The sequence below is a fragment of the Pongo abelii genome, chromosome 18 (genome assembly GCF_028885655.2).
Source record: "Pongo abelii isolate AG06213 chromosome 18, NHGRI_mPonAbe1-v2.0_pri, whole genome shotgun sequence".
In the NCBI taxonomy this organism is placed as follows: domain Eukaryota; kingdom Metazoa; phylum Chordata; class Mammalia; order Primates; family Hominidae; genus Pongo; species Pongo abelii.
Window position 1 is genome coordinate 5,563,248 of NC_072003.2, and position 15,888 is coordinate 5,579,135.

The 15,888-nt window shown below is 47.5% G+C and overlaps 1 protein-coding gene and 1 pseudogene across 2 annotated transcripts; both read right to left on the reverse strand.

Annotated features, from left to right (window-relative positions):
* Positions 1-15,888, reverse strand: part of LOC100432013 (olfactory receptor 7E24-like) — a 322,665-nt pseudogene that overhangs the window by 59,327 nt on the left and 247,450 nt on the right.
* On the reverse strand, positions 1,212-14,204 carry LOC129053933 (ectonucleotide pyrophosphatase/phosphodiesterase family member 7-like). Of its 2 annotated transcripts, none has more exons than XM_054545978.1 (3): positions 13,923-14,204; positions 6,525-6,761; positions 1,212-1,487 (listed from the first exon to the last, which is right to left on the reverse strand). In XM_054545978.1, exons 1-2 carry the CDS (start codon positions 14,202-14,204, stop codon positions 6,546-6,548), a joined length of 498 nt encoding a protein of 165 aa, XP_054401953.1. In that variant the 3' UTR covers positions 1,212-1,487; positions 6,525-6,545. The 2 variants fall into 2 exon arrangements, with proteins under 2 accessions (XP_054401953.1, XP_054401954.1); XM_054545979.2 differs by lacking the exon at positions 1,212-1,487 and adding an exon at positions 5,957-6,394.

A 15,888-nucleotide genomic window follows, 5' to 3' on the forward strand; every position in this document is an offset into this window, starting at 1 on the left:
GAGGCGGAGCTTAGGGAGGGGCCGGTGTCGGGAGGGACCCAGGGACTCGGAGGCCGGTCGGGGCTGAGCTCAGGGGCCGAGACGGAGCTGGGTTTGGGGCGGGGCCGAGATGGAGCGAGGGGTCCAGGATGTGGGAAACGGGAAGGGGTTTGAGGAGGGGATCGGAGTGTGGCTCAAGTTCGGGACGCGTTACCTGCGGAGGGTTTGTGGCGGGCCCAGGAGCGACGCCACGGTCTGCCGACGCGGGGCCAGGGGCGGGCCCCAGGATCCGGAGCTTCGGGCGGGGCCGAGTCCGGGTTTGGGGCCCGGGAGGCAGGTCCGGTTAGGGCTAGGGTCCCTGGGATTGTCGGGTCAGGCCTTGGGCCAACTTAGGCACTCTCGCAGTTCCTCCGCCTTCAGGAAGGTGTTTTTGGCAGGGGCCTTACGGGTGCGCGCTTCGGTCCTGGAGGCCTTAACCTAGCCTCCTCTCCATCAGCGCCACCCGTCTGGGGCCCAACAGGAGGGAGCTTTCCCTCTGTCTCCCAGCCTTTGGACTGTCACCAAACAAGCCATTCGTTCACCAAATACTTATTAAGCGCCTAGCATGTGCCTGACAAGGGAGATGTAACGGTGAGAAAAACTAGGTGTGGTCCAGGCCCTCCAGGGGCTCAGGGGCTCGTGGAAGAAGTGGACATTGAAGTACTTATCACACAAATGGGTATAAAAGTACAATAGCGGTATCTGCCACGAAGGCGAGCAGACAGCTAGCGGGGCTTCCAGGAGGAGTTTTGATCTTGCAGGGACAGGAAGGAGTTAGCTCCTGTAGGGTGGGATTGGGGGTGGTGGTGATACAGACGTGGGGACAGAGTGGAAAACAAAAATATAATTATTTTAGTTCAAAGTTATTGTGTCTTGAGTTGCAAGGCAGGGCAGTTAGCAACACAGTTCAGATTTCAGTACTGCCCCTGAAATCTGAACTGTGTTCAAAGTCTAAAACGTTTACCTTAGCAAATGCCTCAGAAAACTCCATTTGGAAGAGTCCCGAGAGCTAATTTGTTAAGTATACTTGCAGAAGGTAGATGAGGAGACAGATTAAATCTTATTATCCCTTTCAGATGAGAGGCACTTGAGCCCTGCTCAGCTGTGAGAATGAGAGGGGCATTAATTCTAATTGAATACACTTGTTCTCTCATAGCTGTTGTTCCCCACCGAACCAAATGAGCGCAAGATCTGAGAAAAAAAAAGGGGTTCATCTTTTATTTCCCCAAACACTTTCATTTAAATCGAGAGGGTGGGATGTGGTTCTTGCTGTGTTTTTAGACAGAATCAATGGTTTCTGGGTCTGAGATGTTGCATACACCCTCTCAGTCCCTGTATCCTGAGATGGAGTCGCCTGAGAATCCACAGCAAGTCCTAACCAGGGATGGGTCTGGGTGATTAAGGAAGGTTGGCTTCAGAACTGGGCCAGGGACACTGCTTTGCTTTTGCTGTTTTGATCACCTCTCTGCCTGCAGGAGACAAGGAAAACCAATGGGAACAGGTTAGTTATAAATCCTGGGCTTATTTTATTAACTCACATAATAGCTATTTATTGCCTTTCCTCCAAGCAGCAAAAGGGCATATACGGTCAATGCTATAATAAGTAACACTGTATTATGTTATACTAAAATATTAATAAATCTAGGTTGGTTCAGTCTTTCCTGAGTCCATAGATTGGAAGCAGATTGAGGAAGGACCCTAGCGGACCACAGAGTTGAGCCATGCACACAGAAGAAATCTTTTTTTCTTTTTTTTTTTTTTTTTTTTGAGACGGAGTTTTGCTCTCTTGTTGCCCATGCTGGAGAGCAACGGCGCGATCTTGGCTCACTGCAACCTCCATCTCCCAGGTTCAAGCGATTCTCCTGCCTCAGCCTCCCGAGTAGCTGGGATTACAGGCATGAGCCACCATGCCGGGCCATTTTTGTGTCTTTAGCAGAGACAGGGTTTGAACACGTTGGCCAGGCTGGTCTCAAATTCCTGACCTCAGGTGATCTACCCACCTTTGCCTCCCAAAGTGCTGGGATTACAGGTGTGAGCCACCGCGCCTGGCCAGAAGAAATCTTTATCTTGGTGTGTGGGCTCTGATGAGGGACAAATGTCATCTATCTTGGATCTGAATCTGGAAGGATCAAGGCACTGAAGGAATTTTTTTTTTGTTTCAGACAGTCTCCCTCTGTTGCCAGGCTGGAGTGCAGTGACACGATCTCGGCTCACTGCAACCTCTGCCTCCCGGGCTCAAGCTATTCTCCTGCCTCAGCCTCCTGAGTAGCTGGGACTACAGTCATGCGTCACCATGCCCAGCTAATTTTGGTATTTTTACTAGAGACAGGGTTTCACCATGTTGGCCAGGATTGTCTCAGTCCCTTGACCTCATGATCCACCTGCCTTGGCCTCCCAAAGCGCTGGGATTACAGGTGTGAGCCACCATCCCCGGACTCACTGAAGGGATTTTTTTTAATGTCACGTGGCTCTCACAGGTGCGGTGTGTTCGGACGCAAGTGAAGATTAGGACTGATGCTTACAACCAAATGTAAAATTCCAGGTGGTGTTGCTATGGGGAGCAGCATTAGGACAATCTGAGTGGTTTCAGTTGCAAGAGTGTGTGTGTACGTGCAAGAACTACAGTCAAGATTCAACTTCTGGCTTTGAGTGTCTCTTTAATAACAGCAATAACAACCTAAGGCAGTTTAACAGTATGGAATGGTTGCCTTTTAGAAGTTAAGCTATGGGCATGGAAGTTCAATCAGTACATTGAAGTTTTTCCTTTATCTCTCCTATGGTTAATGGTTTGTGCAGAAAAGGACCAATTGATTTCTTTCTAAAACGTTGCTTCAGGGTGTAGAGACCTTTATAGGTCATGTTTCAACTTACAGAAAATTTTATAGTTCAAATATAAATTACGTTCAGTGTGGACTTTGTAATAGGATTTAAGGTTAAGTAAAGTTTCCACTTTCCTTAGGCTGTTTGCAGTGCCCAGCAGGCCCCATGATATCGAGATGGAAGTTATGTTAAATGAGGAGCTTGGTCAGGGATGGGCAGAATGAGGAATATGGGCAGCTCAGGCTAATGATACAATGATTGAGATGCAGAAAGTGGTCCAGGCACGGGATAATGCCTGTAATCCCAGTGCTTTGGGAGGCCAAGGCAAGAGGATTGCTTGATGTCAGGAGACCAGCCTGGTCAACAGAGTGAGACCTAACCTGTACAAAAAATAATAATAATAATAATTAGTTGTGCATGGTGGTGTGCACATGTAGTCTCAGCCACTTGGAAGGCTGAGGTCAGGGGATCCCTTGAGCCCAGGAGTTTGAGGCTGCAGTGAGCTATAATCACAGAACTGTACTCCAGCCTGGGTGACAGGGTGAGGCCCTGACTCAAAAAAAATTGAGTCAGGGAAAAAATTGGAAATCTTAATCCTCCATACCCAGGAATGTGACCTTATCAGGAAATAGGGTATTTGTAGATGTAATCAAGTAACGATGAGTCATACTGGATTGGGGGCTGCTGGTGAGGGGGCAGATGCAATGACTTGTGTCCTTATAAAAGAAGAGAATGAGGACCGGGCATGGTGGCTCATGCCTGTAATCTCAGCACACTTTGGGAGGGTGAGGTGGGCGGATCACTTGAGGTCAGGAGTTCGAGACCAGCCTGGCCAACATGGTGAAACTCCATCTCTACTAAAAATACAAAATTAGCACTGCGTGGTGGCTGGTGCCTGTAACCCCAGCTACTCAGGAGGCTGAGGTGGGAGAATCACCGGAACCTAGGAGGCGGAGGTTGCAGTGAGCCAAGATTGTGCCACTGCATTTCAGCCTGGGTGACAGAGGGAAACTCCGTCTCAAAAAAATAAAAGAGGAGAATGTGAGGTGAAGACAGAGACACAGGGAGGAGGCAGCCATGTGACGAGGGAGGAGAGATTGGAACGATGCATCTAAAAGGAACACCAAGCATGGCCGGCAGCCACCAGAAAGCAGAAGAGGCAGGAAGGATTCTGTGTTACATGTTTCAGAGGAAGCGAAGCCCGGCTGACACCTTGATTTTGGGCTTCTAGCATCTAGGCCTGTGAGACAATACATTTCTGTTGTTTTCAGCCACGTTGTTGTTGTGGTTTTTTTTTTTTTTTTTTTTGGAAACGGATTTTCACTCTTGTGTCCCAGGCCGGAGTGCAATGGTGTGACCTCGGCTCTCTGCAACCTCCTCCTCCCAGGTTCAAGCAATTCTCCTGCCTCAGCCTCCTGAATAGCTGGGATTACAGGCTTGCGCCACCTTGTCCAGCTAATTTTTGTATTTTTAGTAGAGGTGGGGTTTCACCATGTTGGCCGGGCTAGTCTCAAAATCCCGACTTCAAGCGATCCGCCCGCCTCAGCCTCCCAAAGTGCTGGGATTACAGGCATGAGCCACTGCGCCTGGTCTTGTGGTTATTTTTTTAGGCAAGATCCCACTGTGTCTTCCAGGCTGGAGTGCAGTGGGACAATCTCAGCTCCTGCAGCCTCGACCTCCCTGGGCTCAGGTAATTTTCCCATCTCAGCCTCCAAGTAGCTGGGACTACACGCTTGGCTAATTTTTGTATTTTCTGTAGAGATGGGGTCTTGCTATATTGCCCAGGCTGGTCTCAAACTCCTTGGGCTCAAGCCATCTGCCTGCCTTGGCTTCCCAAAGTGCTAGGACTACAGGCATGAGCCACTATCCCTGGCCACCCTTGTTAAAAAATAAAGAATTTCAAATGGTGATGGCAGATTATGAAACCACAGTGGGGACTCTTCTGTGTGCCTGTGGGGCTGTCCATGTTGCAAGCCCATGAAGCCGGCCCTGGCTGCTGGGTTCTTGGAGTGCTGGACCTCCCGTGGCATGTAGCAAGGAGGTGTCATGGGTTATCACAACATATGATGATGAACTACAGGAGACCCAAAGACCACTCAGTCCTTTTTCCGACGAATGGCTGTGTATGTCACACTAGCAACAAACAGAACTGCAAGAGCTCCTGTGACAATGCTGAGCCCGATCACTGCACCTTGCAGAGCAGCTGCCCTCTGTACCTACGCTCCTGTTAAGAAGCCAGAGGGTTTTTAATTACCTGATTATTAAGAGGCTGTTCTGGCTGCTCCTGGTTCCCTGGGAAGTTTCCCATCTAGCCACTAGTGAGTATTAATTATGGAAATGAAATGTACATTTAACCCGAGAAAATGCTCACTCTAGAGAAATCTCATAGGGCAAGTCATTGAAAGCCGATTTACTAAATGACCTCTTCGCCAAATGACCCATTTGCCTAATGACCACTTTGTCAAATGATCAATTTGCTGAAAGCCAATTCGCTGAAAATCTGTTTGTGGGATGTCCTGCTTATCAGTAACTGACAGTCAGACGCAGCTTATCCCAGGCTCCCAGTGGGATGTGAGACAGGGGAGGGGCTACAAAATAGTTGTAGCAAAACTTCAAAACTTAAAAAGAAGAAAAATCCTCCATAATTTGGTGAATTGGTCATTCATTTAGTTAGTTTTCTACAAAACAGACTGCTTCCTGTATGTTCACAAGGAGATCATGGGCAGTGGCTTACAAGAAGAGAAAGGATGTGTATCACCCCTGCCCTCCCCTCTTTTCCTTTTTTTTTTTTAAGGCAGGAATCGGAGTGCCGTAGCACAATCACAGCTCACTGCAGCCTCAAACTCCTGGGTTCCAGCAATCCTCCCACCACAGCCTCCCCAGTAGCTGGGACTACAGGCATGTGACACCACACCCAGCTAATTTATTGTAGAGACAGGGTCTCACTATGTTGTCCAGGCTGGTCTCAAGCTCCTGGCCCCAAGTGATCCTCCTACCTCGTCCTCCCAAAGTCCTGGGATTACAAGTATGAGCCACTGTGGCCAGCCCATTACTTCTTCTTGCATGTAATTGCTTTAAGCCATCGTTAGATCACTGGACAGTATCCAAGTCTCTCCTGGCAAAAGGAAAGATAGCCAGTGTGCGTAAACAACCCACAAAAGAAGGCAACAGCAAATTCTGAGATGATTTTATTCTTCCTTTGTGTCACCCAGATTGAAGGGGTTTGAAGACTTGAGAATTTGCAGTCTCGTTTCAGACTCTCCCCTCTCCTTTTTTCAGCATCGAGTGAACAGCAGGGTTTTGCTCCTCCCCTATGAAGAGCTTTCTGTGCTATTGAAGGAGGGCTGATTTCCGTATCTGGAAGGGGCATCTTGGGAGCAGACTGTACACAGTGATTTCCTGAGGACTGGAAGGATTACAGCCTGACTTTCTCTAAAAAGCACCTTCCCTCTGCCTAAAAGGCACTATGTAAAATGTTACCAGCAGGTCGAGGGATTCCCTACCTCCCGTGCTATCTGTTTGGAGCTGTTGGCATCTTGTTCCTGCGGCTCCAAAGCTGCTGGGAAACAGGATTGTTCTGCTTGAATTCCCTCCTCCCCACCATGACACCCCTTTTTGATTCTTTTCTATCTCAGGACAGAGCAGACTATGTTGACAGTTTTCTGGCAGCTGCTTTTGTATCTCACCTGGCTGCTGGTCATAAGAGTTCACGAGCATTTCCTGGGTGACTGCCAGGGAGCCGTTGTGGGTTTGGGGGTGACTCCCAGGAGCTTACACATGAATGGGTAGATGTGGGTGCTGTTAAAAGGCTCGGCCAGGCGATTCCTCTTGAAATCTAGCCCAAAAGCTCTGAATATGGCCTTCGTATCCATGAGGACACTATCAAAGCCATGGCTGCCTTTGTTGAAACACATTATAATTCTCTGAAAAATAATAACGATAAAAAAGCCATTTTAGATTCCAATCCCCTGAAAGAAAACTGTCCCTTAGTTAATGTCATGCTTGTTAGATCCATGAAGTCTTTGAGAATTTAAACTACAAGGACACTGCTCTCTGTGGTGGTGGAGAGAATACCAAGGATTTAAAGGTCTTTAAGAAAGAGAATGTAGAAAGCATAGCCATTGGAAGCAGCAAGATGATGATAATCGTACTGACAGTAATAATAAGCTCAAATATATAGAGCTTTCTATGTATCATGAATTGTTCTGAATGCTTCATAAATATACGTTACCTCCTTTACCCTCATGGCAGCCCAGTAAAGGCGCCATTCCCCATTTTACAGCAGGGGAAACTGAGTTACAGAGCTTGTCTGCACTGAGTCAACAGGAACAAATTCTAGATCAGGTCACTGAAGCCAAGCAATCTGGTTCCAGAGCCAAATAGATGTATTTTTTATGGTATACATACACATGCATACATTTTTAGGGGAAGAGTGGGGGTAGGATGGGATGAGGATTCTGGGTAATTGCTTGGTAAATGCCAAATACCTTTCTTGTCTGTCCCTCTTTTCAAATGATAAAGTAATGTCAATTGCAACACTTTTTTTTTTTTTGTGACAACGTCTAGCTGGAGTACAGTGATGCAGTCATAGCCCACTGGAGCCTCAAATTCCTGGGCTCAAGCAATCCACCCACATCAGCTTCCCAAGTAGTTGGGACTACAGGCCCACACTACTATGACCAGCTAATTATTTTAATTTTTGTAGAGATAGCAGGTGGTGCTGGGGGTGTCTCGCTATGTTGCCCAGGGTGGTCTCGAAATCTTGACCTCAAGTCAACCTCCTGCCTCAGCCCCACAAAGCTCTGGAATTATAGGTGTGAGCCACTGTGGCTGGCTACAATACTATATATTTTAGACCAACAGATATTCTAGCATATAAGAAATGTGATGCTCTCTGTACATTGAATAGTTGGTCTAATATTTGGCCTGGTGGATACAGAAATTTCCTGTCTGCTCCGCTCTGGTTGAAGAAACCAGTCCGACTGTCTCTGAGGCTATGGAGCAGTCCATCAGGAATGAAAGCCCTCGGCCAGGCACGTTGGCTCACACCTGTAATACCAGCACTTTGGGAGGGCGTGGCAGGTGGATTACTTGAAGTCAGGAGTTGGACACCAGCATGGCCAACATGGTGAAACCCTGTCTCTACAAAAAGTAGAAAAATTAGCTGGGCCTGGTGATGCATGCCTGTAATTCCAGCTACTCAGGAGGCTGAGGCAGGAGAATCACTTGAACCTGGGAGGTTCAGAGATTGCAGTGGGGGGCTGAGATCACACCACTGCATTCTAGCCTGGGCGACAGAGCGAGACTCTCTCAAAAAAAAAAGAAAAGAATGAATGTCCTCATGATGGCCTCAAGCACGTTGGTCCCTGAAGAGACTCAAGGAAGGCCCACTTTACTCTGCACTGCAAAGCAGGCAGGTGGACAGGAATCTCAGAAGTGGATTCAGTGAGAGGCATTGACCCAAAGGATTTTCTGTCTAATGGTCGGTTCAGCAGAAGATTAAACTGAGCACAGCATCCTGTTCCCTGAAACTATCTGGTTGGCCAGTGGGGAATGTTCTTGTCTCGTTAAATGTCCTCATGCTACTGTCAAGATATCCTGTTACAAAACGTCATAAACCAGGTTTAGAAATAGCCAAGTGACTGTGGAATTTCTCCTTGGCAAGGCCTTAGCTATGGGCGTGCGATTGGTGTGCAGTAATCACAGTGTTCTGGGCGACTTGAAGGATAAAATATACCTTAGATGATAAACTGTTGTATTTTAATGTGAATATTTCCACCAACATTAAACAGTAACCCCATGAGTTTTCTTATACCTGTTACACTCTGGAGTTGCAACAAGCTAACATGAAGCAAGTTGCCAACATAATTATCGCATTTGTCTCCTATTCACAGCAAGGGTTCTTCAAGCTGTACCTGGTGCAGTCTTCCCTCACATGAGGTTTATAGCATCATTTATTTAATTATTTATTTATTTTTTGAGACGGAGTTTCGCTCTGTTGCCCAGGCTGGAGTGCAATGGTGCGATCTTGGCTGACTGCAACCTCCGCCCCGCCGGGGTTCAAGCGATACTCCTGCCTCAGCCTCCCGAGAAGCTGGGGTTATAGGCGCCTGCTACCATGCCCGGCTAATGTTTGTATTTTTAGTAGAGACGGGGTTTCACCGTGTTGACCGGGCTGGTCTCAAACTCCTGACCTCAGGTGATCCACCTGCCTCAGCCTCCCAAACTGTTGGGATTACTGGCGTGAGCCACGGCCTCTGGCTATAGCATCATTTAAACTTTGTTTCTGCCATGAATTTTTAGTTGGTAGTTAACAAAAAATAGACCACCTCATTTATGTCTCACAGTTAGCATTGGTTTTTGTGTTTTCTTTAGGCTTGTTTTTTAATTGTTTTTAAAATTGTGAAACAGGGTCTTGTTCTGTTGCTGAGGCCAGAGTGCAGTGATACAATCTTGGCTCACTGCAGCCTCAACCTCCTGGGCTCAAGCAATCCTCCCACTTTAGCCTCCTGAGTAGCTGGGACTACAGACACGAGCCACCACCGCTGGCTAATTTTTAATTTTTAATTTTTTTTTGTTTTTGAAATGGAGTTTCGCTCTCTCGCCCAGCAGGTTGGAGTGCAGTGATGTAATCTCGGCTCAGTGCAACCTCCACCTCTCGGGTTCAAGCAATTCTCCTGCCTCTGCCTCGGCACTCACCACCATGCCTGGCTAATTTTTAAAAAATTTTTTTAGTAGCGACAGGGTTTCATCATGTTGGCCAGGCTGGTCTTGAACTCCTGACCTCAAGTGATCCACCCACCTCGGCCTCCCAAAGTGCTGGGATTACAGGTGTGAGCCTCCACGCCAAGCCTAATTTTTAAATTTTTTGTAGAGACCAGGTTTTGCCATGTTGTCTAGGCTGGTCTTGAACTCCTGGGCTCAAGTGATCCTCCTGCCTTGGCCTCTCAAAGTGCTGGGGTTACAGGCATGGCCCTTATGCCTGGCCCTTAAAGCTGCTTTTAATAGCAGCTTTATTGAAAGGTAATTCACATACCGTGCAATTTACCCATTTAAAGTGTACAATTTGGCCGGGCATCGTGGCTCACACTTGTAATCCCAGCACTTTGGGAGGCTGAGGTGGGAGGATCGCTTGAACCCAAGAGTTTGAGATGAGCCCGAGCAAGATGGCAAAACTCTGTCTCGACCAAAAATACAAAAAAAGTTAGCTGGCCATGGTGGTGTGTGTCTGTAGTCCCAGCTACTCAGGAGGCTGAAGTGGGAGGATGCTTTGAGCCCGGGAGGTGGAGGGTGCAGTGAGTTGAGATTGCACCACTGCACTCCAGCCTCGGCAACAGAGCCAGACCCTGTCTCTAAATAAATAGATAAAGTGTATAATTCAGTGGTTTTTAATATATTCACAGAGTTGTGCAGCCATCACCACCATCAATTTTGGAAATTTTAATTATCCCAGAAGAAACCCTGTATCCATTAGCAGTCACCCCTTATTTCCCCCTGACTATCCCCACCCCGGCTCCTGGCAACCATTAATCTACTTTCTGTTTCTTTGGATTTTCATATTCTGGGCATATATATATATATATATATATATAATCATCTAATATTTGTCTGGCTTCTTTCACTTAGCCTAATGGTTTCAAGGTGTATCCAGGTTGTAACATGAATCAGCCTTTCATTCCATATTTTGGCTGATTAATATTCAATCCCACGGGTAGACTGTACTTGTTTGCCCATTTATCTGTTGTTGATAGGCATTTGTGTTGTTGCCACCTTTTGACAATTATGAATAATTTTGCTACGAACATCTGTGTGTGTCTTTGTATGAACAGGCTTGCATATTTTTTGATATGGGCAAGTGAGAACCAGTGGCGGGGGGTCTTTGTGGTGAATTTTTTGGTGATCTTTGTGTACTCTGTATAATGATCAGCCACGCAGGCTTGGGGACAGCACTTAACCTTATATTTCTTTCTTTTTTTAAAGATAGGGTCTGTCTCTCTTTGCCACCCAGGCCAGAGTGCAGTTGATGCAGGGCAGGGGAGCCCCGCAGTGGAGCATAGTGTGTCCGCAGCTGGTGGGTTCTTAGTCTCACTGACTTCAAGAATGAAGCCGCGGACTCTCGCGGAGTCACAGTTCTTAAATGCGGCGTGTCTGGTGTTTCTTCCTTCTGATGCTCGGGTGTGTTCGGTTTCTTCCTTCTGTTGGGTTTGTGGTCGCGCTGGCTTCAGGAGTGAAGCTGCAGACCTTCAAAGTGTGTGTTACAGCTCTTAAGGCTGTGCGTCTGGAGTTGTTTCTTTCTCCCGGTGAGTTCATAGTCTCGCTGGCTTCAGGAGTGAAGCTGCAGACCTTCGTGGTGAGTGTCACAGCTCATAAAGGCAGTGTGGACCCAAAGAGTCATCAGCAGCAAGGTTTATTGCAAAGAGCAAAAGTACAAAGCTTCCACATTGTTGAAAGGCACCCCAACGGGTTGCCACTGCTGGCTGGGGCAGCCTGCTTTTATTCTCTTATCTGGCACCACCCACATCCTGCTGATTGGTCCATTTTACAGAGAGCCGATTGGTCTGTTTTACAGAGAGCTGATTGTTCCGTTTTGACAGGGTGCTGACTGGTGCATTTATAATCCCTGAGCTAGACACAAAATTTCTCCAAGTCCCTACTAGATTAGCTAGATACAGAGTGTCCATTGGTGCATTCACAAACCCTGAGCTAGACACAGGGTGCTGACTGGTGTGTTTACAAACCTTGAGCTAGATACAGAGTGCCCAATGGTGTATTTACAATCCCTTAGCTAGACATAAAGGTTCTCCAAGTCCCCACAAGACTCAGGAGCCCAGTGGGCTTCACCAAGTGGATCCCGCACCAGGGCGGCAGGTGGAGCTGCCGGCCAGTCCCACCCAGCACGCTGGTACTCCTCAGCCCTTGGGTGGTCGATGGGACTGGGCGCCGTGGAGCAGGCTGCGGCACTCATCGGGGGGGCTCGGGCTGAGCAGGAGCCCATGGCGGGTGGGGAGGAGGCTCAGGCATGGCGGGCTGCAGGTCCGGAGCCCTGCCCTGTGGGGAGGCAGCTAAGGCCAGGTGAGAAATTGGGGCCCACCCCGCCCGTGCCCACCCAGAACTGGCACTGGCCCGCAAGCGCTGCGCCCAGCCCCGGTTCCCGCCCATACCTCTCCCTCTACACCACCCTGCAAGCTGAGGGAGCCAGCTCCAGCCTCCGCCAGCCCAGAAAGGGGCTCCCACAGTGCAGCGGCGGGCTGAAGGGTTCCTCAAGTCCCACCAAAGTGGGAGCCCAGGCAGAGGAGGTGCCGAGAGTGAGCTCGAGGGCTGCCAGCACGCTGTCACCTCTCAATAGCACTTGAGGGTTCTTGCCTTTGCCCAGGAAAGAATTCAAGGGCAAGCTGGAGGTATAGAAGAAAACAGCTTTATTGAAGAGGCAGTGTTACAGCCCTGTGATTGCTCCTGTTGGTCAGGGTTACCCTGGAGGCAGAGAGTAGCGGCAGAGAGTTTGCAATCACATTTATACCCACTTTTAATTGCATGCAGATTAAAAGGCAGTTTATGCAGGAATTTCTAGAAAATTTGTAGTAACTTTTGAGTCATTGGGTCATTGCCATGGAAAGGGGCAGTAACCCCCGGGTGTTGCCATGGCAATAGTAGACTCACATGGCACACTGGTGGGCATCTCTGATGGAAAGCTTCTTCTGCCCCAGCCCGGTTTTAGCTAGTCCTCAATTTGTTCTGGTGTCCAAGCCCTGCCTGTGGAGTCAAGCCCTGCTTCCTGTCTCACAGTGGCATGATCATGGCTCACTGCAGTCTCGACACCCCCGGGGCTCAAGCAATTCTCCCACCTCAGCCTCCTGAGTTGCTGGGACCACAGGCACGTGCCACTACGCCCAGCTACATTTTTTTTTGCATTTTTTGTAGAGATGGTGTTTCACTGTGTTGCCTAGGCTGGTCTCAAACTCCTGGGCTGAAGCAATCTACCTACCTTAGCCTTCTAAAGTGCTAGGATTACAGGTGTGAGCCACTGCACCCAGCCCAACCTTACATTTTTAATCTCAAGTCACTTCTGTCTAGGTTTTGATTTCTTCTTTAAAATGGTGGAACTAATAGCATCTATTTTGTAGGGTTGTTGGAAAGGCGAAAATGAAAGAACTGCTATTCAATGTTTAGTGAAGTGCTATGCACAATTTTGAATAATGAAGGTGGTGTTTATTTTTTATTATTTGTTAATTTTTTAGAGACGGGGTCTTGCTCTGTTGCTCAAGCTGGAGTGCAGTGGTGCAATCACAGCTTACTGCAGCCTTGACCTCCTGGGCTCAAGAAATCCTGCCACCTCAGTCTCCTGTGTAGCTGGGACTACAGGCATGTATCGCCGTGTCTGGCTATTTATTTATTTGTTTGTTTTTGTAGAGATGGGGTCTCCCTATGTTGCCCGGGCTTGTCTTGAACTCCTGGCCTTAAGCAATCCTCCTGTCTTGGCCTCCCAAAGCACAGAGATTGCAGGCATGAACCACCATGGCCAGCCTTATTTTTATTTTTAAATCAGCCTTGTCAAGTTGAATTGGTCATTATTTTTGTATAACGGTAATTTGGGGCAGCATTGGTTGGTTGCGGGGTGGGGAACATTTAGGACCCTGTGGGCTACAACTCTTAGTGTGTGCACTTATTTTATTTTGTTTTGTTTTGTTTTATTATATTATATTATATTTTTTTGAGACAGGGTCTCACTCTGTTGCCCAGACTGGAGTGCAGTAGCATGATCTTGGCTCACTGCAACCTCTGCCTCCCAGATTCAAGCGATTCTCCTGCCTCAGCCTCCAGAGTAGCTGGAACTACAGATGCGTGCCACCAGGCTCGGCTAATTTTTGTATTTTTAGTAGAGATGGGGTTTCACCATGTTGGCCAGGCTGGTCTCAAACTCCTGACCTCAGGTGATACACCTGCCTCAGCCTCCCAAAGTCCTGGGATTATAGGCGTGAGCCACCGTGCCCGGCTGTGTACTTATGTTTGATTTTTGCAGAACCACCCTTCCCTAATGGTTGTCTCCTAGATCCAAGGTGACTTTATTCATTTTAGAATGAACTTACCCCATTGATACTGTAACCAGAGTTGGCATACATCATGATTAGTAGAACCTGGTCATGTTTAGAGAGATGGAAGTGTTCTGGAATCTCCTCCTTCTTGTAGCCGTGGAGGTGAGCGTACACATTCTTCATTGCCTGGTAAAGGTCTTCCTCTTGTCCCAGTTTGGGCAGGGGCATCCCAAAGCCACCGTAGCCCACAATATCAAACTTGACCAAGTCCCTGAACTTGATGTAATTGGACAAGGGGATCTTGTTGACATTGGGTCTCTTCTTCACGGTGGTCATCCCATGGTGTCATGTGATGATGACACTGAGGTGCTCTACAGGCTGTGCTTCTCAGTGGCTCCCACCAGATACCCGATGGTCCTGTCGATTTGCTGAATCATCAACTTCCTGTTCGCTGCCTCTGGCCCAAATCGATGTCCCACGTTATCTGGCTCTCTGTAGTACAGCGTCACAAAGTCAAAGTCTTCCTTAGTGAACCAGTTCACGACAGTATCGATGTTCTCCCTCCGCTCTCTCTCATTGCTGTTTGGGTGAGTGTAGGACTCCACCAGGGACCGCTTGACAGCCTCACCCTCGTATTTAGCACCTCCTCTGGAATAGTGGAATGATGCCACTTTGTTCCCCTGCAAGTACAAGAAGAAAATTCCATCAGGGCTATTTCTCATACCTTTCTCACAATCAGCAAAGCTCGAGTTGTCTACATCTGTGCCCCAGTCCAAAGGCATAAAAAATATGTGGTCTTTGGAGTCAGACAGGGTGGAGCTAGGATTCTGGGCTTCCCCAGGATCTCATAGCATCTACAACACTGTTAGTTACAAGATGTGCTATTATTTTATGGGCTACTAAGCAGAAAAATGCTGCCAACGAGACCGTGACATTCCAGTGATTGTAAGGTGTATTCCAACTTCAGATATGGCAAAATGAAAAATAATTCCTTAGAATAGAGGGAGACAGTAATTTCTGAGTTGTTGGTGGTGAATCTGTGCATGTGTGTTTTTTATATATATATAAACACATATATATACACATATATGTATACACATATATATACACATATATGTATACACATATATATACACATATATGTATACACATATATATACACATATATGTATACACATATATATACACACATGTTTATATAAACACACATATATACACACATATATATACATACATATATATATACACATATATATATGTATATATAGTGATGCATTGGTACAATCATAGCTCATTGCACCCTTGAACTCCTGGGCTTAAGCGATCCTCCCACCTCAGCCCCTTGAGTAGCTGGGGCCACAGGCATGTGCCACCATAACTTTTTTTTTTTTGAGACACGGTCTCACTCTGTCACCTAGGCTGGAGTGCAGTGGCACGATCTCAGCTCACTGCAAACTCTGACTCCTGGGTTCAAGCAATTCTCATGCCTCAGCCTCCCAAGTAGCTGGGATTATAGACACATGCCACTGTGCCCAGCTAAGTTTTGTACTTTTAGTGGAGATAGAGTTTTGTCGTGTTGGCCAGGCTGGTTTCAAACTCCTGAGCTGAAGTGATCCACCTGCCTTGGCCTCCCAAAGTGCTGAGATTACATGTGTAAGCCACGGCGCCTAGCCCTAAGTTTAAAAAAAAAAAAAATTTGTAGAGATGAGGTCTTGCTAATTTGCCCAGGCTGGTCCTGAACTCCTGGGTTCAAGTAATTCTCCTGCCTCAGCCTCTCAAAGTGCTGGGATTACAGGCGTGAGACACCGCACCCGGCTGGTGGTGAGTTGTAAAATCTCCCAGTGTCTCAGTGTTTCTACCTGTAGAATGCCAAAAAGTAGATGGCATCTTTGTGAGGATTAAGCCAGCTAGCTTTTTTTTGGTTTGTTTGTTTGTTTGTTTGTTGAGACAGAATTTCTCTCTTGTCATCCAGGCTGGAGTGCAATGGCATGATCTTGGCTCACTGCAACCTCCGACCCCT